This window comes from Hemitrygon akajei, chromosome 6 (genome assembly GCF_048418815.1).
Source record: "Hemitrygon akajei chromosome 6, sHemAka1.3, whole genome shotgun sequence".
NCBI lineage: Eukaryota > Metazoa > Chordata > Chondrichthyes > Myliobatiformes > Dasyatidae > Hemitrygon > Hemitrygon akajei.
In genome coordinates, this window is record NC_133129.1 from 6,566,522 (window position 1) to 6,590,444 (window position 23,923).

A 23,923-nucleotide genomic window follows, 5' to 3' on the forward strand; every position below is an offset into this window, starting at 1 on the left:
TTTGACACACTTACCACTCTCTGAGTAAAAACTTACCCCTGACATACCCTCTGTACCTACTCCCCAGCATCTTAAACCTGTGTCCTCTTGTGGCAACCATTTCAGCCCTGGGAAAAAGCCTCTGACTATCCACATGATCAATGCCTCTCATCATCTTGTACACCTCTATCAGGTCACCTCTCATCCTCCGTAGCTCCAAGGAGAAAAGGCCGAGCTCACTCAACCTATTCTCATACGGCATGCTCCCCAATCCAGGCAACATCCTTGTAAATCTCCTCTGCACCCTTTCTATGGCTTCCACATCCTTCCTGTAGTGAGGTGACCAGAACTGAGCACAGTACTCCAAGTGGGGTCTGCCCAGAGTCCTATATAGCTGCAACATTACCTCTCAGCTCCTAAATTCAATTCCAAGATTGATAATGGCCATTACACCATGTGCTTTCTTAACCACAGAGTCAACCTGCTCAGCTTCTTTGAGCGTCCTATGGACTTGGACCCCAAGAACCCTCTGATCCTCCACACTGCCAAGAGTCTTACCATTAATACTATATTCTGCCATCATATTTGACCTACCAAAATGAACCACTTCACACTTATCTGGGTTGAACTCCATCTGTCACTTTGCAGCCCAGTTTTGCATCCAATCAATGTCCTGCTGTAACATCTGACAGCCCTCCACACTATCCACAACACCTCCAACCTTTGTGTCATCAGCAAACTTACTAACCCATCCCTCCACTTCCTCATCCAGGTCATTTATAAAAATCACAAAGAGTAAGGGTCCTGGAACAAATCCCTGAGGCACTCCACTGGTGACTGACCTCCCTGCAGATATGACCCGTCTACAACCACTCTTTGCTTACTGTGGGCAAGCCAGTTCTGGCTCCACAAAGCAATGTCCCCTTGGATCCCATGCCTTCTCATTTTCTCAATAAGCCTTGCATGGGGTACCTTATCAAATGCCTTGCTGAAATCCATGTACACTACATCTTCTGCTTTTCATTCATCAATGTCTTTAGAGACATACTCAAAAAATCCAATCAGGCTCATAAGGAACGACCTGCGCTTGACAAAGCCATGCTGACTACTCCTAATCATATTATACGCTCCAAATGTTCATAAATCCTGCCTCTCAGGATCTTCTCCATCAACTTACCAACCACTGAGGTAAGACTCACTGGTCTATAACTTCCTGGGCTATCTCTACTCCATTTCTTGAATAAAGGAACAACATCTGCAACCCTTCAATCCTCTGGAACCTCTCCCGTCCCCATTGATGATGCAAAGATCATCGCCAGAGGCTCAGCAATTGCCTCCCTCGCCTCCCACAGCCTGGGGTACATTTCGTCCGGTCCCGGTGACTTATCCAACTTGATGCTTTCCAAAAGCTCCAGCACACCCTCTTTCTTAATATCTACATGCTCAAGCTTTTCAGTCTGCTGCAAGTCATCACTACAGTCACCAAGATCCTTTTCCATAGTGAATACTGAAGTAAAGTATTCATGAAGTACTCTCCTATTTCCTCTGGTTCCCTACACACTTTCCCACTGTCACACTTGATAGGTCCTATTCTTCCACGTCCTTGGATATTCAGCTCCCAATGGCAGCCATCCTTTAGCCAAGTTTCAGAGATGGCCACAACATCATACTTGCCAATCTGTAGTTAAATTTCGAGATCGTCCATTTTATTTCTTATGCTGCGGGCATTCAAATATAACACTTTCAGTCCAGTATTTGTTGCTTTCTGTTTTAACTGTACCACGCCTCTATTGCCCTGTAACTCATCCCACTGGCTGTGATTATGCCTCATCTCCTCCCTGTCCTTTCTATCATCTCTGTTGCATGCTTTCTTTGATTTATTTCTGTTTTCCCCTTCCTCAGCCCTGTCACTCCGGTTCCCATCCCCCTGCCAAATTAGTTTAAACCCTCCCTAACAGCTCTATTAAACTTGCCTGCTTGGACGTTGGACCCCTTTGGGTTCAGATGTAACTCATCCTTTTTGTACAGGTCGTACCTCCCCCAGAAGATGCCCCAATGATCCAGGAACCCAAAGTCCTGCCCCCTACACCAGTCTCTCAGACACAGATTAATATGCCTGATCATGCTATTCCTATGCTCATTGGCATGTGGTACAGGTAGCAATCCTGAGATTACTACCCTGGAGGTCCTGCTTCTCAGCTTCCTTCCTAACTCCCGGAAATCTCTCTTCAGGACCTCCTCCCTTTTCCTCTCTATGTCATTGGTACCAACATGTACCAAGACAGCTGGCTGCTCGCCCTCTCCCTTCAGAATATTCTGGACCCAATCTGAGACATCCTGTACCCTGGCACCTGGGAGGCAACACACCATGCTTGTATCTCTATCAGGCTGACAGGTACACCTGTCTAGTCTCCTCACTATGGAATCCCCCGTGACTACCACATTCCTCATCTTCCTCTCTGCCTTCTGCACCATGGAACCAGGCTCAGTGCCAGAGACCCGATTGCTGTGGTCATCCTCTGTCAGGTCACCCCCCCCCCCCCCCCAGCCATATCCAAAACAAGATAACGATTACTGAGGGGGATGGTGACAGGGGTGTTCTCTACTATCTGAGCTCTTCCCTTCCCTTCCCTGACAGTCACCCACTTATCTAACTCCTGCAGCCTCAGGGGTAATCAACTCCCTGTAGCTCCTATCTATCTCCTGCTCACTTTCCCTAATAAGCTGTAGGTCATCAAGCCACAGCTCCAGATCCCTAAAGCTGTTCACCCACTCAACCCCAGATCCATTGATGTCTATTGCGGTTAGCCTATCTCCATTCCTCCTGTAATCCAGCTCCTTTGATTTTATGACATTGAGGTAGAGGTTGTTTTCTTAACATCACTGTGTTAGGATGATGACTTCTCTGTAGGCTGCCTCATTATTATTTGAGATTAGGCCAATCAATGTAGTATCACCAGCAAATTTACTTAGCAGTGGGTGGGGACACAGTCATGGGTATACAGAGAGTAAAGGAGGGGGCTTAGGACACAGCCCTGAGGGGTATCTGTGTTGAGGGTCAGACATGAGGGAGTCCACTCTTAACACTTGCTGGCGATCTGACAGGAAGTCCAGGATCCAGTTACACAAGGCAGGGTGAAGGCCGAGGTCTCGGAGTTTCTTGTTGAGCCTGGGGGGAATTATGGTGTTGAATGCTGAACTGTAGTCGAAGAACAGCATTCTCACATAAGCATCCTGCATTTACACAGTTTGTGGTCCATTGATCCTGTTTACAGTTACTGTTCTGTAGATTTCCCACAGAAGAAGATACAGAGTGTTGTATGTGGTGATATACATGTACTCTGATAATAAATTTTACTTTGAACTTTATGTGCCTGAGAAACCTTTGGTTTGCTCTTTAATATTATTGGGCAGCTTTCTTTTGTATTCTATCTTTTCCTTCTTAATGACTTTTTTAGTTGTCTTCTGTTGGTTTTTAAATGCTTCCTAATCCTCTAACTTCCCACTAATTTTTGCTCTGTTATATGCCCTCTCTTTGGCTTTTATGTTGGCTTTGACTTCTCTTGTTAGCCACAGTTGCAAGGTGGAGATGACTGGGAATTAAATATCCAAGGGTATCAGGTAATATGGAAAGATAGACAGGAAGGCAAAGGAGGTGGGGTGGCGCTCTTAATTAAGGATAACATCAGGGCGATTGTGAGAGATGATATAAGATCTATGGAGCAGAATGTTGAGTCCATCTGTTTGAGATTAAGAATAGTAAAGGGAAAAGAATCACTGGTGGGTGTTGTCTATAGGATACCTAATGAAAATATTGCAGTGGCCGAGGTGACTAACTAAGAAATAACTGAAGCTTGTAGGAACAGAATAGCAGTTGTCATGGGGAATTTTAACTTCCACATAGATTGGGTGAATCAGGTTCGTCAAAGAAGTCTTGAGGAGAACTTCATAGAATGCATCTGTGATGGCTTTCTTGAGCAGCATGTTAGTGAACCTACAAGGGAAAATACTATCTTAGATCTAGTCCTGTGCAATGAGACAGGTAAGATCAACGATCTTGTAGTCAGGGATCCTCTTGGAAAGAGTGATCATTGTATAATCCAATTTTGCATATGGATGGAGGATGAAGTAGATCTAAAACTAGTGTATTATGCTTGAACAATGGGATGAGGGAGGAGTTGGCTAATGTGGATTGGGAACACAGGCTATTTGGTAGGACAGTTGAGGAACAGTGGAATACTTTCAAAGAGATTTTTCACAGTGCTCAACAGAAGTATATTCCAGTCAAAAGTAAGGACAGTAAGTGTGGGGAGAGCCAGCCTTGGACAACTAAGGAAATCAAAGATAGTATCAAATTAAAAGCTCATGTGTACAAAGTCGCGAAGGATAGTGGGAGACTGGAGGATTGGGAAAACTTTAAAAAGCAACAAAGAACAACTGAACAAGAAATAAGGAAAGGGAAGATAGAGTATGGAAGTAACTTAGCACAAAATATAAAAACAGATAGCAGAAGTTTTTATAAATATATAAAGCGGAAGAGGGCGGCTAAAGTCAATGTTAGTCCCCTGGAGGACGAGAAGGGGTTATTGATATTGGGTGATAAAGAAATGGCTGAGGCATTGAATAACTATTTTGTGACAGTCTTCACGGTGGAGAACACATCTAATATGCCAAAGAAGGATGTTATGGATGAAATGGGAGGTGAGGACCTCGATAAAATCAATGTCACTAAAGAGATAGTGATGAGCAAACTAGAGGGCCTGAGGGTAGGTAAGTCCCCTGGTCCTGATGGGATGCATCCCAGGATGCTGAGGGAATTTGCGAAGGTTATATTAGACACATTGGTAATCATTTATTAAAACTCTCTAGACTCTGGGCTGGTCCCAGCAGATTGGAAGACAGCAAATGTCACATCACTTTTTGAAAAAGGATGTAGGCAAGACGGGCAACTATAGGCCAGTTAGCTTAACATCTGTAGTGGGAGAAATGCTTGAAGCTGTCATTAAGGAAGAAATAGTGAAAATTTAGAAAGGAGTGGTTCCATTAGACAGATGTAGCATGGATTCAGAAAGGCAGGTCCTGTTTGACAAACTTACAGGAGTTCTTTGAAGACATAATGAGTGCAGTGGATAAAGGGGAACAGGTGGATGTCGTATACTTGGATTTCCAGAAGGCATTCGATGAGGTGCTGCACAAGAGACTTATAAATAAAATATGGATGCATGGAGTTAGAGGAAGTGTATTGGCATGGATATTGGATTGGTTAACCAATAGAAGGCAGAGAGTTGGTATAAATGGGTGTTTCTCCTGTTGGCAGTCACTGGTGAGTGAGGTGCCGCAGGGGTCGGTGCTGGGCCCGCAGCTGTTTACCATTTACATTGATGATTTGGAAGAGGGGACTGAGTGTAGAGTAGCAAAATTTGCTGATGACACTAAACTGAGTGGAAAAGCAAATTGTACAGAGGATGTGGAGAGTCTGCAGAGGGATATAGATAGGTTAAGTGAGTGGGCCAAGGTCTAGCAGATGGAATACAATGTTGGTAAATGCAAGATCATCCACTTTGGAAGGAATAATAGAACAGCAGATTATTATTTAAATGGTGAAAGATTGGAGCATGCTGTTGTTCATAGGGACTTGGGAGTGCTTGTTCATGAATCACAAAAAGATGGCTTGCAGGAACAACAGGTTATTAAGAAGGCAAACGGAATGTTGGCTTTTATTGCTAGAGGGATTGAATTCAAAAGCATGGAGGTTATGCTGCAACTATATAGCGTACTGGTGAGGTCGCACCTGGAGTACTGTGTGCAGTTCTGGTCTCCATACTTAAGGAAGGATATACTGGCTTTGGAGGCAGTGCAGAGGAGTTCACCAGGTTGATTCCAGGGATGAAGGGGTTAACCTATGAGGAGAGATTGAGTCGCCTGGGACTAGATGGTCTGGAATTCAGAAGAATGAGAGGGGATCTTATAGAAACATACAAATTTTTGAAAGGGATAGATAAGATAGAAGTAGGAAAGTTGATTCCACTGGTAGGTGAGACTAGAACTAAGGGACGTTGCCTCAAGATTCAGGGGAGAAGGTTTAGGATGGAGATGAGGAGAAATTGTTTTTCCCAGAGAGTGGTGAATTTGTGGAATTCTCTGCCCAGGGAAGCAGTAGAAGCTTCTTCAATAAATATATTTAAGAAACAGTTTTTACATGGTAAGGGAATTAAGGGTTATGGGGAAAAGGCAGGTAGATGGAGCTGAGTTTACAGACCGATCAGCCATGATCTTATTGAATGGCGGGGCTGGCTTGATGGCCTACTCCTGCTCCTATTTCTTAGGTTCTTATGTAGTTGTGTCACTTTGCCTTTAGAATACTTCTTCCTCTTAAGGATGTATATATTCTGCACCTTCCAAATTGCTTCCAGGAAATCCAAACCATTGCTGGTCTGCCATCATCCCTGCCAGTGTTCTTTTCCAATCAATTCTGCCCAACTCCTCTCTCATGCCTCTGTAAATTTCCTTTATTCCACGGTAATACTGATACATCTGAGTTTAGCTTCACCTGACTTTAATGTCAGTGTGAACTTGATCATATTATGATCAATTTCCCCTTTGGGTTCTTTTATCTTAAGCCCTCTGATCAATTCTGATTCAATGCACAACACCCAGTCCAGAACAGCTGGTCCCTTAGTGAGCTTAACCATGTGCTGCTTCAAAACAAATCATCTCATAGGCATTCTAGAAATTTCCCCTCTTGGGATCCAGCACCAACCTGATTTTCCCAATCTACCTGCATTATAAAATCCCCCATGACTATAGTAACATTGCCCTTTTGGCATGCATTTTCTATCTCCCTTTGTAATTTGTAGACCACATCTTGCTACTGTTTGGGGTCTTTATACAACTCCCATCAGGGACTTTTTACCTTTGCATTTCCTTAGTTGTACCCACAACAAATCAACACCTTCCAACCTTTTGTCATCTCTTTCCAATGATTTGATTTAATTTTTTTTTACCAACAGAGCTACCCGATCCTCTCCAGCCTGTCCTTTCAATACAATGTGTATCCTTTAACAAAAGCTCCCAGCTATAATCTTCTTTCAGCCATAATTCAGTGATTCTTACAACATCATACTTGGCAATCTGTAACTATGCTACAAGTTTATCGACCTTATTCTGTATACTGTATGTATTCAGATATAACACCTTTAGTTCTGTATTCACCCTTTTCAATTTTGTCCACCTTTTACATTGCAAGTTATCCAAAAAGCTCCAAACAGCTGCAGTGATGTGGACTACAAATTACAACAGGAAATAGAAAAGGCTTGCCAGAAGGGCAGTGTTATGATAATTGTGGGGGATTTAACATGCGAGTGGATTGGGAAAATCAGGTCGGCACAGGATCTCAAGAGAGAGAATTTGTAGAATGCCTACGAGATGGCTTTTTAGAACAGCTTGTTGTTGAGCCCACTAGGGGATCGGCTGTAGTGGATTGGGTGTTGTGTAATGAACCAGAGGTGATTAGAGAGATGGAAGTGAAGGAACCCTTAGGAGGCAGTGATCACAACATGAGTGAGTTCACTGTGAAATTTGAAAAAGAGAAGCCAAAATCCGATATGTTGGTATTTCAGTGGAGTAAAGGAAATTACAGTGGGATGAGAGAGGAACTGGCCAAGGTAGACTGGTAAGGGGCACCAGCAGGAAGGACGGCAGAGTAGCAGTGGCTGGAGTTTATGCGAGAAGTGAGGAAGGTGCAAGACAGATATATTCCAAAGGAGAAGAAATTTTCAAATGGAAAAAGGATGCAACCATGGCTGACAAGAGAAGTCAAAGCCAAAGTAAAAGCAAAGCAGAGGGCATACAAGGAAGCAAAAATTAGTGGGAAGACAGAGGATTGGGAAGTTTTTAAAAGCTTACAAAAGGAAACTAAGAAGGTCATTAAGAGGGAAAAGATGAACTATGAAAGGAAGCTAGCAAATAATATCAAAGAGGATACTAAAAGCTTTTTCAAGTATAGAAAGAATAAAAGACAGGTGAGAGTAGATATAGGACCAATAGAAAATGATGCTGGAGAAATTGTAGAGAGATAAGGAGATGGCGGAGGAACTAAACGAGTATTTTGCATCAGTCTTCACTGAGGAAGACATCAGCAATATACGGACATTCAAGGGTGTCAGGGAAGAGAAATATGTGCAGACACAATTACGACAGAGAAAGTACTCAGGAAGCTGAATAGTCTAAGGGTAGATAAATCTCCCGGACCAGATGCAATGCACCCTCGTGTTCTGAAGTAAGTAGCAGTGGAGATTGTGGAGGCATTAGCAATGATCTTTCAGAAGTCGATATATTCTGGTCTGGTTCCAGAGGACTGGAAGATTGCAAATGTCACTCCACTATTTAAGAATGGGGCAAGGAAGCAAAAAGGAAATTATAGACCTGCAACACACATAAAATGCTGGTGGAACACAGCAGGCCAGGCAGCATCTATAAGGAGAAGAACTGTCGATGTTTTGGGCCGAGACCCTTCGTCAGGACTAACTGAAAGGAAAGATAGTAAGAGATTTGAAAGTAGTGGGGGGAGGGGGAATAGACTTGTTAGCTTGATATCGGTGGTTGGGAAGTTGTTGGAGTCGATTGTCAAGGTTGAGGTTACGGAGTACCTGGAGGCATATGACAAAATAGGCAGAACTCAGCACGGTTTCCTTAAAGGAAAATCCTGCCTGACAAACCTAGTGCAATTTTTTTAGGAAATTACAAGTAGGCTAGACAAGGGAGATGCAGTGGATGTTGTGTATTTGGATTTTCAGAAGGCCTTTGACAAGGTGCCGCACACAAGGCTGCTAAACAAGATAAGAGCCCATGGAATTACGGGAAAAATACATACGTGGATAGAGCGTTGGCTGATTGGCAGGAAATAGAGAGTGGGAATAAAGGGATCCCATTCTGGTTGGCTGCCGGTTACCAGTGGTGTTCCACAGAGGTCCGTGTTGGGGCCGCTTCTTTTTACGTTGTATATCGACGATTTGGATTATGGAATAGATGGCTTTGTGGCTAAGTTTGCTGATGATACAAAGATAGGTGGAGGGGCTGGTAGTGCTGAGGAAACAGAGAGTCTGCAGGGAGGCTTGGATAGATTGAAGGAATGGGCAAAGAAGTGGCAAATGAATTACAATGTCGGAAAGTGTACAGTCATGCCCTTTGGTAGAAGAAATAAACGGGCAGACTACTATTTAAATGGGGAGAGAATTCAAAGTTCTGAGATGCAATGGGACTTGGGAGTCCTTGTGCAGGATACCCTTAAGGTTAACCTCCAGGTTGAGTCGGTAGTGAATAAGGCGAGTACAATGTTGGCATTCATTTCTAGAGGAATAGAGTATAGGAGCAGGGATGTGATGTTGAGGCTCTGTAAGGCACTGGTAAGACCTCACTTGGAATACCGTGTGCAGTTTTGGGCTCCTTATTTAAGAAAAGATGTGCTGACATTGGAGAGGGTTCAGAGAAGATTCACTAGAATGATTCTGGGAATGAGAGGGTTAACATCTGAGGAACGTTTGACCACTCTTGGACTGTACTCCTTGGAGTTTAGAAGAATGACGAGGGACCTCATTGAAACATTTCGAATGTTGAAAGGCATGGACAGAATGGATGTGGCAAAGTTGTTTCCCATGGTGGAGGAGTCTAGTACGAGAGGACATGACTTAAGGATTGCAGGGCGCCCATTCAGAACAGAGATGTGAAAAAAAATTTTTAGCCAGAGGGTGGTGAATCTATGGAATTTGTTGCTGCGGGCAGCAGTGGAGGCCGGGTCATTGGGTGTATTTAAGGTAGAGATTGATAGGTATCTGAGTAGTCAGGGCATCAAAGGTTATGGTGAGAAAGTGGGGGAATGGGACTAAAGGGGAGATTGGATCAGCTCATGATGAAATGGTGGAGCAGACGATGGGCCGAATGGCCAACTTCTGCTCCATTGTCTTATGGTCTTATCCTGTTGACTGCAATTTTGCCCTATTATCAGCCTTTGTTTGCTAGGAGTCTGTCTACACATTGCCTTTGTTTGTAAACCAACTACTTTATCCTTAGCACAAGGAGGGTTTAAACTAATTTGGGCGGGAGATGGGAACTGGAGTGATTGTGCTAAGGATGAAGGCCCACAAGGATATTGGACCCCCTTGAGTTCAGGTGTAACCCTGACCTTTTCTACAAGTCATACATTCCCCAGAAGAGATCCCAATGATCCATAAATCTAGACCCCTGCCCCCTGCACCAGTTCCTCAGTCACACATTGACCTGCCAAATTATCCTATGTTTACCCTCACTGGCGTATGGCACTCACTGGCAGCAATCCAGGATTACTATCCTGAAGGTCCTTCCTTCAGTTTTCTACCTTAGCTCCCTGAAATCTCTCTTCAGGATGACAAAAACTTCTGGCTGCTCATCCTCACCCTTGAGAATGCCATGGACCTGATGCAAGACATCCCTGACCCTGGCACCTGGGAGGCAACATGTCATCCGGGTGCCTCTATCACACCCAGAGAATCTTGTTTCTGTTATTCTGACCATGGAATCTCCTATCTGCACTGCAGTTCTTGTCACCTCTCTGCCCTATTGAGCCACAGCACCAGAGGCCCTGAGACTGTGCCCCCCCACCCTGCTTTAGTACCTAAAGTTTTATAGTTGGTGTTGAGGGAAATGACCACAGGAGTACATTTCCCGTCCTGACAGCCAGCCAGTCTGTCAACAGATTGCAGTCTGTCTCCTGCAATCTGAGGGTTACTACCTCCCTGTAGCTCCCGTTATCACATCCTCATTCTCCTGTATGAGTTGAAGGTCATCGAGCTGCAGTTCCAGTTCCTTGTTCCATCCTCTCAGGAGCTGCAGATGTGTTTATTCCAGGAGACTAAAAATCTCCCAGACTTCCCCCATCCCACACACAGTACAAAACACTGCCCTGGAGCCATTTTCACTACACTACTCTGCCCTAACAGATAAGGAATGAACAAATAAGAAGAGGAGGAGTGAAATTTCCCAGATACTTTACCTTGCCCAAGCCACTCTAAATCTGACTCACTGCAAAGAATGGCCACTCTGCTGCACTTGAGTTACCCTTTCTAATGAATCCCTCTTGTTGAATGGTCACTCTGCAAATCCAGAGAAACTGCCACGAAGCTTTGCCTTTTAAATCTCGATTGCGGTCTTGATTGAAAAGTAGCTCTTTTTATGCAACCCCTGATGTTGATGGTCCAACTGGTCGAGAGGATATATCACACATGGGATCCAAGGTACAGCATAGACTTGGTTGAAGAATGATAGTGCAGGGTTGTGTATTTATTTTATCTAGCACAGAGTAAGCCCTTCCAGCTCGTTGAGCAGCTCTACCCCACTGTGAGCAATTGGCAATTAAACTACCCAGTAGGTTAATTCGACTATGGAGGAAACTGGAGGACCCAGGGAAACCCCAAGCATTTCACGTGGAGGATGTAGAGACTCCTTGCAGAGAATGCTGAAATTGAACTCTGAGCTCTGACACCCCGAGCTGTAATAGTGTTGTGTTGACCGCTGTGCTACCATGGAGACCTGTGTCTAGTGGTGTACTGGTGGAATCGATGCTGCTCCCTTGGTTGACACACAGTATATATCAATGATTTGGATAAAGATGTAGTTAGTAAGTTTTAAGATTACACTAAAATTGAGGACATTGAAGACAATTGTGTAAGATTACAATAGGATCTTGACGTGGGCCAAATGAATGGCAGACAGTATTTAACTATGACAAGCATGATGGGTTGCAATTTGGTAAGTTAACAGGGGCAGGAATTGCACAGTAAAATAAGGCCCTGGAGAATGTTGTAGGACAGAGGAACTGAGGTGTACAGAAACATAGCTCTCTAAATTTGGACAGAATGACTCCGAAGAAAACAGATGCAGTCTATCAAATTTCTCGTGATAACTCAGGCCCTCCAATATTACAAACAACTAATGACCATTGGTACACCATTTTTTACAGATGTCTAGTCAGAGAAACACCATCCACCACTATTCTCTGCCTCCAAACACCAGGCCAATATTGGATTCACTTCATCAGGAAACCTTGGATCTCTTATAACTGTTTGCATTGACTGTGTTTAATTTTGTTTAAACTTCCTGTTTCCTTAACAAGGCATGGCCGCTCTGGACAGCAAAGCCTCTGGGAAGATGGGATTGCGAGCAGTGATATACTACACCACTACCACTGTCCTGGCTGTGATAACTGGGATCATTATGGTGTTGATCATTCACCCTGGAGGAGGAGGCAAGGACAAGATGCATCGGGAGGGCAAGATCGAAAAAGTGCACTCAGCTGACGCATTCATGGATTTAGTCAGGTTTGGAACATACTCTCGATTCAATTCTCCCTCAGAGCCTGCAGTGACTTCAGATCACTCTAATATGGACACACACTCACACTTACTATAGACTAACATAGAAAACTTACAGCACAATACAGAGCCCACAAAGTTGTGCTGAATATGACCCTACCTTAGAAATTACTAGGCTTACCCATAGTCCTCTACTTTTCTAAGCTCCATGTACCTATCCAAAAGTCTGTTAAAAGACCCCTATCGTATCCGCCTCCACCACCGTTGCCGGCAGCCCGTTCCATGCACTCACCACACTCTGAGTAAAAAACTTACCCCTGACATCTCCTCAGGACCTACTCCCCAGCACCTTACACTTGTGTCCTCTTGTGGCAACCATTTCAGCTATGGGGAAAAAGCCTCAATGCCTCGCTTCATCTTATACACCTCTATCAGGTCACCTCTCATCCTCTGTTGCTCCAAGGAGAAAAGGCCGAGCTCACTCAACCTATTCTCATAAGTCATGCTCCCCAATCCAGGTATCATCCTTGTAAATCTCCTCTGCACCCTTTCTATGGCTTCCACGTTCTGTAGTGAGGCGATCAGAACTGAGCACAGTACTCCAAGTGAGGTCTGACCAGGGTCCTATATAGCTGCAACATTACCTCTCAGCTCCTAAATTCAATTCCATGATTGATGAAGGCCAATACACCATACACTGTATGTGCATATACATTCATGCTTGTGGGGAGGAGTGTAACTAGGACAAACAGAATTTATGCTTGGAGCCAGGGTAATGGGAGAGGTGCAAAATGAGCTCTCTGTGCCGGTATTTACCAAGCAAGGCATGTTAATATGAAGCAGGAGGTGTTAGGTCGCTTGAAGAGCAGTGAGGTGGATAATTCCCCAGAGCTTGATATTCTCTATTCCAGGTTATTGAGAGAGGACATTGCTGAATCCTTTAAAGAGATCTTTGTATCCTCTAGGCATGGATGAGGTTCCAGAGGACTGGAGAGCAGTCACAATTGTTCCTCTGTATACACCATGGAAACAACTGATCCATGCTGACCAAGGTTCCCACCTAACCTAGTCACATTTAGACAATAGGTGCAGAAGTAGACCATTCGGCCCTTCGAGCCTGCACCGCCATTTTGAGATCATGGCTGATCATCTACTATCAATACCCGGTTCCTGCCTTGTCCCCATATCCCTTGATTCCCCTATCCATAAGATACCTATCTAGCTCCTTCTTGAAAGCATCCAGAGAATTGGCCTCCACTGCCTCCCAAGGCAGTGCATTCCAGACCCTCACAACTCTCTGGGAGAAGAAGTTTTCCCTTAACTCTGTCCTAAATGACCTACCCCTTATTCTCAAACCATGCCCTCTGGTACTGGACTCTCCCAGCATCTGGAACATATTTCCTGCCTCTATCTTGTCCAATCCCTTAATAATCTTATATGTTGCAATCAGATCCCCTCTCAATCTCCTTAATTCCAGCGTGTACAAGCCCAGTCTCTCTAACCTCTCTGCGTAAGACAGTCCGGACATCCCAGGAATTAACCTTGTGAATCTACACTGCACTTCCTCTATAGCCAGGATGTCCTTCCTTAACCCTGGAGACCAAAACTGTACACAATACTCCAGGTCACTATCCCTTTAAAGTCTAAATTTTCCTATCCATGTACCTGTCTAAATATCTTTTTAAGTGTTATTTTTTAAGATAGGAAATTGAGACAAACCAGGAAATTACATGTCAATTATCCTCTCAGCAGCCCTCACAATTCTTTGTAGGGTCTTGCAGTCAGCTGCTTTGCAATTCCAATACTGGACTGTGATGCAGCTTGTCAGAACACTCTCAATGGTACTCCTGGAAAATTTGGATAGAATAGAAGGGAGGAGCCTTGCTTGCCTTAGTCTTCTCAGGAAGGGGAGGCGTGATGTGCTTTCTTGACTAAAGAGGTGGTGTTGAGGGACCAGGTGAGGTGCTATATCAGCTGGATATAGGCTGGTTGGAAATGTGGGCACAGAAATGGATGATGGAGTTTAACCTGGAAAAATGTGAGGTGCTGCACATTGGGAGGTTAAGCATAAGTTTAATGTTTCAAATTTTTTGAAAGGGTTGCTTCCATGGTTCTTTGTTTCGTGACTGTCTGTGGGGAAGGTGAATCTCATGTTGTGTCCCGCAAACATACTTTGAATCTTTGAAAGTGTTCAGAAAATGGCAGGAGCACTGATATACAAAGGGATTTTGGGGTGTAAGTCCCATTGTTCCCTGAAAGTGGCAACACAAATAGATAGAGCTTTTTCTGTGTTGTACTGTTAACTGTTCTGTGCTTTCCCTTTCTATTTTTTGATTAGGAGTACCTGCATTCCATTTCTCAGTACAGCTGTCCCTTATACCTCAAGCCTAGCCCAGGTGATCAAAACAGAAAAATACAGGAGAGGGAATGATTGTGATCTCTGACAATAAAGTGATCACTCTGTAATACTCTCATTTATTTTCTTCACAGGAATATGTTTCCCCCAAATCTGGTAGAGGCTTGCTTCAAACAGGTAAGAGACAGGTTATCAAAGAGAGAATCTAATTTCTTGACATTCAATAGCATTTTGGTTCTCCCCCCCCCCCCCCCATCAATACACTAGAGGGGAGGAAATGCCATGGCTACCAGAGCAGATCAAGGGCTGGGGTTCCTGCAGCTGATAACACACTTTTGCATCACGTACAAGGAGTAAGTCAGGTGTTTGATAGAACAGACTTTGGCCCACGCTGACTGTGCTGAGCATGAAACCAATTTAAGCGGCACATCTATCTGCTCGTGGTCTGTATCTCTCCATACTCCACATGTTATAAACTTATACTGTACGGAAACAAGCTCTTCAGCCCAACACATTGAAGTTGACCAAGATTCTCATTTAAGCTAGTCCCATTTGTCTATGTTTCTCCCATATCTCTCTAAACCTTTCCTATCCATGTACCTGTCCAAATGTCTTTCAAATGTTGTTATTGCACTGTTTCAACCACTTTCTCTGGCAGCTCATTCCACATAATCACCATACTCTGCATGGAAAACTTCCCCCATGGGTTCCTGTTAAATCTCTCCCCTCTGACCTTCAGCCTATGTCCTCTAGTTCTTGAATCCCTAACCCTGGGAAAAAGACTGAGTACCTGCATGCCTCATGATTTTAAACACCTCTATGAGATCTTCTCTCAGTCTCCTATAGTCCAAGGAATAAAGTCCTAGCCTCTAAAGCATCTCCCTAAAACTGAGTCCTTATCTGGGGGTACATGTCCACAGATCCTGAAAGTTGCCTCACAGGTAGATAGGGTAGTTAAGAAAGCTTATGGGGTGTTAGCTTTCATAAGTTGAGGGATAGAGTTTAAGAGACGCAATGTAATGATGCAGCTCTATAAAACTCTAGTTAGGCCACACTTGGAGTACTGTGTCCAGCTCTGGTTGTCTCACTATAGGAAGGATGTGGAAGCATTGGAAAGGGTACAGAGGAGATTTACCAGGATGCTGCCTGGTGTAGAGAGTATGGATTATGATCAGAGATTAAGGGAGCTAGGGCTTCACTCTTTGGAGAAAAGGAGAATGAGAGGAGACATGATAGAGGTGTACAAGATATTAAGAGGAATAGACAGAGTGGACAGCCAGCGCCTCTTCCCCAGGGCACCGCTGCACAGTACCAGAGGACATGGCTTTAAGGTAAGGGGAGGGAAGTTCAAGGGGGATATTAGAGGAAGGTTTTTCACTCAGAGAGTGGTTGGTGCATGGAATGCACTGCCTGAGTCAGTGGTGGAGGCAGATACACTAGTGAAGTTTAAGAGACTACTAGACAGGTATATGGAGGAATTTAAGATGGGGGGTTATATGGGAGGCAGGGTTTGAGAGTCGGAACAACATTGTGGGCCGAAGGGCCTGTAATGTGCTGTACTATTCTATGTTCTATGTTAGGGTCCTAGCAACATCCTCATAGATCTGTTCTGCACTCTTTCCAGCTAAATGGCATCTTTCCAATAGCAGGGTGACCAAAACTGAATACCAGCTCATGTGCCTGTCTAAATGCCTTTTAAATATCTTATCTACTCCCACCACCACCTCTGGCAGCATGTACCTGGCATCCACCACTCCCTGTAGAATGAAAACTTCTTTTAACTTTCCCCTTCTCACCTTAAACCAATCATTTTGATATTTAGTTCCCCTTCCCTGGTAAAAGACGTTGTGTGTTCACACTGTCTATACAACTATCAATTTTATATACCTCTAAAGGTTACCTGTCTGTCTCTTACATTCCATGGAATATAGTCCTACCCTGCCCATCCTATCCCTATACCTCAAACCCTTGTAAATTTGAAAAGTGATTTCACCAATGTTTTGTTCAACTGCACCATAACGTCCTAATTTCTAAACTCAATATCCTGACTTAAGGCCAGCATGCAGAAGCTTTCCACCATGCTGTCTACCTGTGACACCACTTTCAACAAACTATGCACATGTACCCCTAAGTTTCTCTGTTCTACAACATTACACACAGCCCATCATTCACCGTCTGAGTCCTACACTTCTCAAAATGCAACACTTCATTCTCATTCAAATTGAAAGCCCTTTGCCAATCCTCAGCCCACTTACCCAGCTGATCAAGACTGACCCGTAATTTTAACAATCTCCTTCACTGTCTATGATACAACCTATTTTAATGTCACCCTCGCCATTGATATAAATTATAAACAGAAAAGACCCCAGCACCGACCCCCTGTGGCAGATGACTAGTCACAGGCCTCCTGTCTGAGAAACAAACTCTATCAAACTCTGTTTACTACCAACGGACTCATTGTGAATCCAATTAGCTATTTCTCCCTGATCCTTTGCAACTTAACTTTCCAGACTAGCCTGTCAGGCAGAATCTATCAAGGTCCTTGTTGAGGTCCGTGTTGACAACAAGCAAAACCCTACCCACATCTGCCTCCTGAATACCTCTTTAAAAAAATCCAGAAGATTAGTCAGACACTATTTCCCATGGACAAAACCATACTAACTATTCCATATTAGGCCTTGTCTACCAAGTGTTGATCGATCCTGACCTTCAGAAGCCTCTCCAGTAACATTCACTACTGCTGTCAGACTCACTGGCCTGTAGTTCCTTGGCTTGTCTTTGCTGCCCTGAGAGCATAGAATAGTACAGCACAGAACAGGCCTTAGAACATAGAATAGTACAGCACATTACAGACACTTCAGCCCACAATGTTGTGCCGACCCTCAAACCCTGCCTCCCATATAACCCCGCACCTTAACTTCCTCCATATACCTGTCTAGTAGTCTCTTAAACTTCACTAGTGTATCTGCCTCCACCACTGACTCAGGCAGTGCATTCCACGCATCAACCACTCTCTGAGTGAAAAACCTTCCTCTGGTATCCCCTTTGAACTTCCCTCCCCTTACCTTAAAGCCATGTCCTCTTGTACTGAGCAGTGGTGCCCTGGGGAAGAGGCGCTGGCTGTCCACTCTGTCTATTCCTCTTAATATCTTGTACACCTCTATCATGTCTCCTCTCATTCTCCTTTTCTCCAAAGAGTAAAGCCCTAGCTTCCTTAATCTCTGATCATAATCCATACTCTCTACACCAGGCAGCATCCTGGTAAATCTCCTCTGTACCCTTTCCAATGCTTCCACATCCTTCCTATACTGAGGTGACCAGAACTGGACACAGTACTTCAAGTATGGCCTAACTAGAGTTTTATAGAGCTGCATCATTACATTGCGTCTCATAAACTCTATCCCTCGACTTATGAAAGCTAACACCCCATAAGCTTTCTTAACTACCCTATCTACCTGTGAGGCAACTTTCAGGGATCTGTGGACATGTACCCCCAGATCCCTCTGCTCCTCCACACTACCAAGTATCCTGCCATTTACTTTGTACTCTGCCTTGGAGTTTGTCCTTCCAAAGTGTACCACCTCACACTTCTCCGGGTTGAACTCCATCTGCCACTTCTCAGCCCACTTCTGCGTTCTATTAATGTCTCTCTGCAATCTTCGACAATCCTCTACACTGTCGACAACACCACCAACCTTTGTGTCGTCTGCAAACTTGCCAACCCACCCTTCTACCCCCACATCCAGGTCGTTAATAAAAATCATGAAAAGTAGAGGTCCCAGAACAGATCCTTGTGGGACACCACTAGTCACAACCCACCAATCTGAATGTACTCCCTCCACCACGACCCTCTGCCTTCTGCAGGCAAGCCAATTCTGAATCCACCTGGCCAAACTTCCCTGGATCCCTTGCCTTCTGACTTTCTGAATAAGCCTACCGTGTGGAACCTTGTCAAATGCCTTACTAAAATCCATGTAGATCACATCCACTGCACTACCCTCATCTATATGCCTGGTCACCTCCTCAAAGAACTCTATCAGGCTTGTTAGGCACGATCTGCCCTTCACAAAGCCAGGCTGACTGTCCCTGATCAGACCATGATTCTCTAAATGTCCATAGATCCTATCTCTAAGAATCTTTTCCAACAGCTTTCCCACCACAGACGTAAGGCTCACTGGTCTATAATTACCTGGACAATCCCTACTACCTTTTTTGAACAAGGGGACAACATTCGCCTCTCTCCAATCCTCTGGTACCATTCCCGTGGACAACGAGGACATAAGGATCCTAGCCAGAGGCTCAGCAATCTCTTCCCTCACCTCGTGGAGTGTGCCAGACTAATTAGTAATCAAATGCCCAATCCCTTCTGTCTACACAACATCCATATTCTTCCATTTCCTGCAAATTCAAGTGTAAAAGAGCATCTTAATTGGTTCCATTTCCTTTGAACTGCCCTCTCTCACCTTGGATGCATCCCCTCTGGTATTAGACATTTCAACCCTAGGAAAAGGATACCGACTATCTACTCTATCTATGCCTCTCATAATCTTACAGACCTCTATCAGATCTCCCCTCAGCCTCTGTCAGTCCAGAAAAAAAATCAAAGTTTGACCAATCTCTCCTTTTAGTACATGCCATCTAGGCAACATCCTGATAAACCTTTTCTGCACCCTTTGCAAAGCCTAATGAATCCTTCTCACCTTCTTCCAACCAGAACTGAAATACTCCAGATGTGGCCTCATTACATTTTAAAAAGCTGCAAAGTAACTTCCTGAGTTTCAACTTAATTCCTCAACTAATAAACACAAGCATGCCATATACCTGCTTAATCACCCTATCAATCTTTGTAGCCACTTTCAGGGAGCTATGGACTTGCACCCCAAGATCTCGCTGCTCCTCAACAATATTAAGGCTCTTGCCATTAACAGTGTATTGTCTCTTTGTGTGTGACCTACTAGGATGCATCACTTCATAATTGGTCTAGTTAAACTCCATCTGCCATTTCTCTGCACAGATCTGCATCTGATCTATATCCCGCCATATCCTTTGCCAGACTTCTATACTATGACATCTGTAAATTTACTAACACATTCATGTATATTTTCATTCAAAATATTTATATCTATCACAAACAGCAGAGGTTCCAGTATGGATCCCTCAGGAAGACCACTAGACAGAAACCTCAAACCAGAATAAATCCCATCTACCACTACCCTGTGTCTTCTATGGGCAAGCCAGTTGTGAATCCAAATGGCCAATTCATTAGGATGAGTCTCCCACGAGAGATCTTATCAAACACATTTCTAAAATCCATGTAGACAACTCTACCTTTAGTAATAACCTCTTCAAAAAAATTCCATCATTAGTAACACACAACTTGCCATGCACAAAATCATGCCATAGTGTTCCAATAGCTCATAAATATTATCACTCAGGATCCTCTCCAGTAACCTTCCTACCACTGACATGATCACACAGTTTAATATGTGGCTAAGGATTTGGTGTAGGAGGAATAGCTTAAGATTTCTGGATCATAGAGCTCCCTTCCAAGGAAGGTTGAACCTGTATAGAAAGGACAGTTTGCACATGAATTGGAGGGGAACAAATATCCTACCATAAAGGTTTGTTAATTGTGCACAGTGGGGTTTAAACTAGAGTTGCAAGGGGTGGGAACCAGAGTGCCAGTACAGTTATTAGAGAGGTTGTGGAGCCAGATGTTTGTAAGACCTTAGACAAAGTTCGAAAGTGCTGAAGATGAGGTAGCTGGTTTACAGAGGCAATATGTAGTGAGGAGAGGCTGTTGATAGTGCAAAATTGCAGTCAACAGGATGAGATGCAACGTGAAAGGTGGAAATAATTGAAAAGGGTGAACAGAACACTGAAGGTGTTACATTTGAATGCACGCACTATATGAAATAGGTAGATGAATTTGTATCACTGTTGTATATTGGCATATATGATATTGTAGGCATCACTGAGTCATGGCAGAAAGAAGATTATAACTGGGAGCTTAACGTCAAAGGATATACATTGTATCAAAAGGATGGGCAGGAAGTCAAAGGGGGCAGTGTTGTTCTGTTGGTAAAAAATGGGATCAAATCATTAGAAAGAGGTGACAAAGGGTTGGAAGGTGAATCATTGTGGATAGAGTTAGGGTGCTGCTAGGGTAAAAAGACCCTGATGGAAATTGTATACAGACCCCAAACAGTGTAGCCTACAAATTACAATAGGAGATAGAAAATGCATGCCAAAAGGGCAATGCTCCAATAGTCATGTCTGATTTCAATATGTAGGTAGATTGGGACAATCAGGTTGGTGCTGGATTCCCAGAGGGGGAGTTTCTAGAATGCCAATGAGGCGGCTTTTTAGAGCAGCTCAATGTTGAGCCCACAGGGGGATCAGCTATTCTGGATTGGGTGTTGTGCAATGAACCAGAATTGATTAGAGAGCTTAAGGTAAAAGAACCCTTAAGGGAAAGTGATCATAATATGATCAAATTCACCCTGAAATTTGAGAAGGAGAAGCAAAAGTCAGATGTATCAGTATTACAGTGGAGTAAAGGAAATTACAGAGGCGTGAGAGAGGAGTTGGTCAGAACTGATTGGAAAGGAACACTGACAGGGATGATGGCAGACCAGCAATGGCTGGAATATCTGGAAGAAATTCGGAAGGCACAGAATGTGTACATCCCAAAGAAGAAAGTATTCTAAAGGCAAGTTGACACAACTGTGGCTAACAAGAGAAGTCAAAGCCAACATAAAAGCCATAGAGAAGGCATATAAGAGAGCAAAAATTTGTGGGAAGTTACAAGATTGGGAAGCATTTAAAAACCAACAGAATGCAACTAAAAAAATCATTAAGAAAGAAAAGATGGAATACGAAAGTAAGCTAGCCAATAATATCAGAAAGTACACCAAAATTTTCTTCAAATACATAAAGTGTAAAAGAGAGGTGAGAGTGGATATCAGACCACTGGAAAACAGTGCTGGACAGGTGGTAATGGAGGACAAGGAAACGGCAGATGAACTGGATAAATATTTTGCATCACTTGTCACTGTGGAAGACACTAGCAGTACGGTGGAAGTTCCAGGTGTCAGGGGTCATGAAGTGGGTTAAGTTACCATTACTAGGGAGAACGTTCTTGGGAAACTGAAAGGTCTGAAGACAGATAAGTCACCTGGACCAGATGGTGTACACCCCAGGCTTCTGAAAAAGGTGGCTGAAGAGTTTGTGGAGGCATTAGTAATGATCTTTCAAGAATCACTAGATTCTGGAATGGGTCCAGAAGACTGGAAAATTGCAAATGTCACTCCACTCTTTAAGAAGGGAGAGAGACAGAAGAAAAGAAACTACCTCTGTGGTTGGGAAGATGTTGGAGTCGATTATTAAGCATGACGTCTCAGGGTACTTGGAAGCACATGATAAAATAGGCCATAGTCAGCATGGTTTCCTCAAAATCTTGCTTGATAAGTCTGTTGGAATTCTTTAAAGAAATAACAAGCAGGATAGACAAAGGAGATTTGGTTGATGTTGTGTACTTAAGACTTTCGGAAGACCTTTGACAAGGTGCCACATATGAGGCTGCTTAACAAGCTACGAGCCTATGGTATTACGGGAAAGATTCTAGCATGGATAAAGCAGTGGCTGATTGACACTGAGTGGAGGCAAAAAGTGGGAATAAAGGGAGTCTTTTCTAATTGGCTGCAGGTAACTAGTGGTGTTCCATTGGGGTCCATGTTGGCACCGATTCTTCTTATGATATACTTGGATGAACTAGAGATGGTTTACTGGACTGATAACTGGAATCAGTGCACTGTCCTATGTGGAAATATTGGATGCACTAGACTTAGAAGAGTAAGGAAAACTCAACTGAAACATATGAAATAGTGGGCACAAGGTAGAATGATGTGTGACTGTTAAAAATAAGAGTTTGCCAATTTACTACACAAGTTTTGCCTCTCAAAGTGATAATGAGTCTTTGAGAATCTTCCTCACAGGGCAGTGGAAGCAGAGGTTTTGAAGGCAGAAAGATTCCTGATAAGCAGAGTGGGAGTTTATCATGGGCAGAGGGGAATGTGGGGCGATCATGATCAGACCAGCCTTGTGCGGAACAGTTCAGTTAACTCCACCTACTGACACTGGGGTGGTTTACAGTAACCAGTTAACCTAGCAACCTGCCCATTGTGATGTGGGAGGAAACCCGTGTGGTGACAGAGAGCAAGGGAGCATGCAGGCAGCACTGGAGGGCACTGAACCTTGGAGATATGAAGCTGCAGCACACTGCCTCCCTGATCCTGTTGAATCCTGGCTGACAGCTGCATGTTCTTTACTTTTAGTTTAAAACTGACTATAGCACAAGAAAGGTCACTCCGGTCATTGTGGAGAATGGAACTCTAAGCCCGCCCATGGTGATCAGCAATGTCACCCAGGCTGTGAAACTGCTCCTGGAAGCCACAGAAGAGCTGATCCCTGTCCCAGGATCTGTCAATTCTGTCAACGCCCTTGGTCTTGTCGTCTTCTCCATGAGTTTTGGACTTGTGATTGGAGCAATGAAGGAAGAGGGAAGAGCACTTGGAGAATTCTTCAACTGTCTGAATGAAGCAATTATGCGTTTGGTGGCTGTGATCACATGGTACGAAGCTACAGTTAATGGAAATATAAACTAATTAATGCAAATATAGACTAGTTGATGCAAATGTAGATTGGTTAATGCAAATATAAACTGCAGAAACTTTGATTCTTTTACCTGGGTCTGGAAGGATGTAGTTATGTTTTGAATGATCTTCTGGATGGCATGCAAACAAAAGACTTTAACTGTATCTTGGTATCTGTGACAATAAAGTTATTACAATCGTCAATGAGACCTTGCTTGAAATTTACTAGGCTCAACTGTATGTTTCTGTTCTGTGCACCTCTCCGGGGCATTAGCTGTACAAATATGTACTTGTATGTTCTCCTGTGTGTATGTGTGTAGTAATTGAGTTAATATTCTCATATGTACTGAGATACAGCAAAAAGCTTTTGTCTGCATCCCATCTAGACAGGTCATTGCATACATCATTAGTACATCAGAGTAGTAAAAAGGAAACAGAATGTAGAATATTGCATTACAGTTACAAAGAACAGCTGGACAAGGTGCAAGGGTCACAAAGAAATAGATTTGAGGTTCAATTCATCTTTATTGTATGAGGGATCTACTCAAGAGCCTTATAAACTTTGGATAAAAGCTGTTCTTGAAACTGGT

At 43.6% G+C, this 23,923-nt stretch overlaps 1 protein-coding gene across 2 annotated transcripts in view; it reads left to right on the forward strand.

The window, feature by feature from the left end:
- Nucleotides 1–23,923, forward strand: part of LOC140728838 (excitatory amino acid transporter 1-like) — a 118,964-nt gene that overhangs the window by 64,914 nt on the left and 30,127 nt on the right. For both annotated transcript variants that reach the window (XM_073047834.1, XM_073047835.1), the window contains 3 exons: nucleotides 12,125–12,329; nucleotides 14,814–14,856; nucleotides 23,016–23,311. In XM_073047834.1, coding sequence (XP_072903935.1) covers nucleotides 12,125–12,329; nucleotides 14,814–14,856; nucleotides 23,016–23,311 — 544 coding nt within the window. The remainder of the gene's footprint in view (nucleotides 1–12,124; nucleotides 12,330–14,813; nucleotides 14,857–23,015; nucleotides 23,312–23,923) is intronic.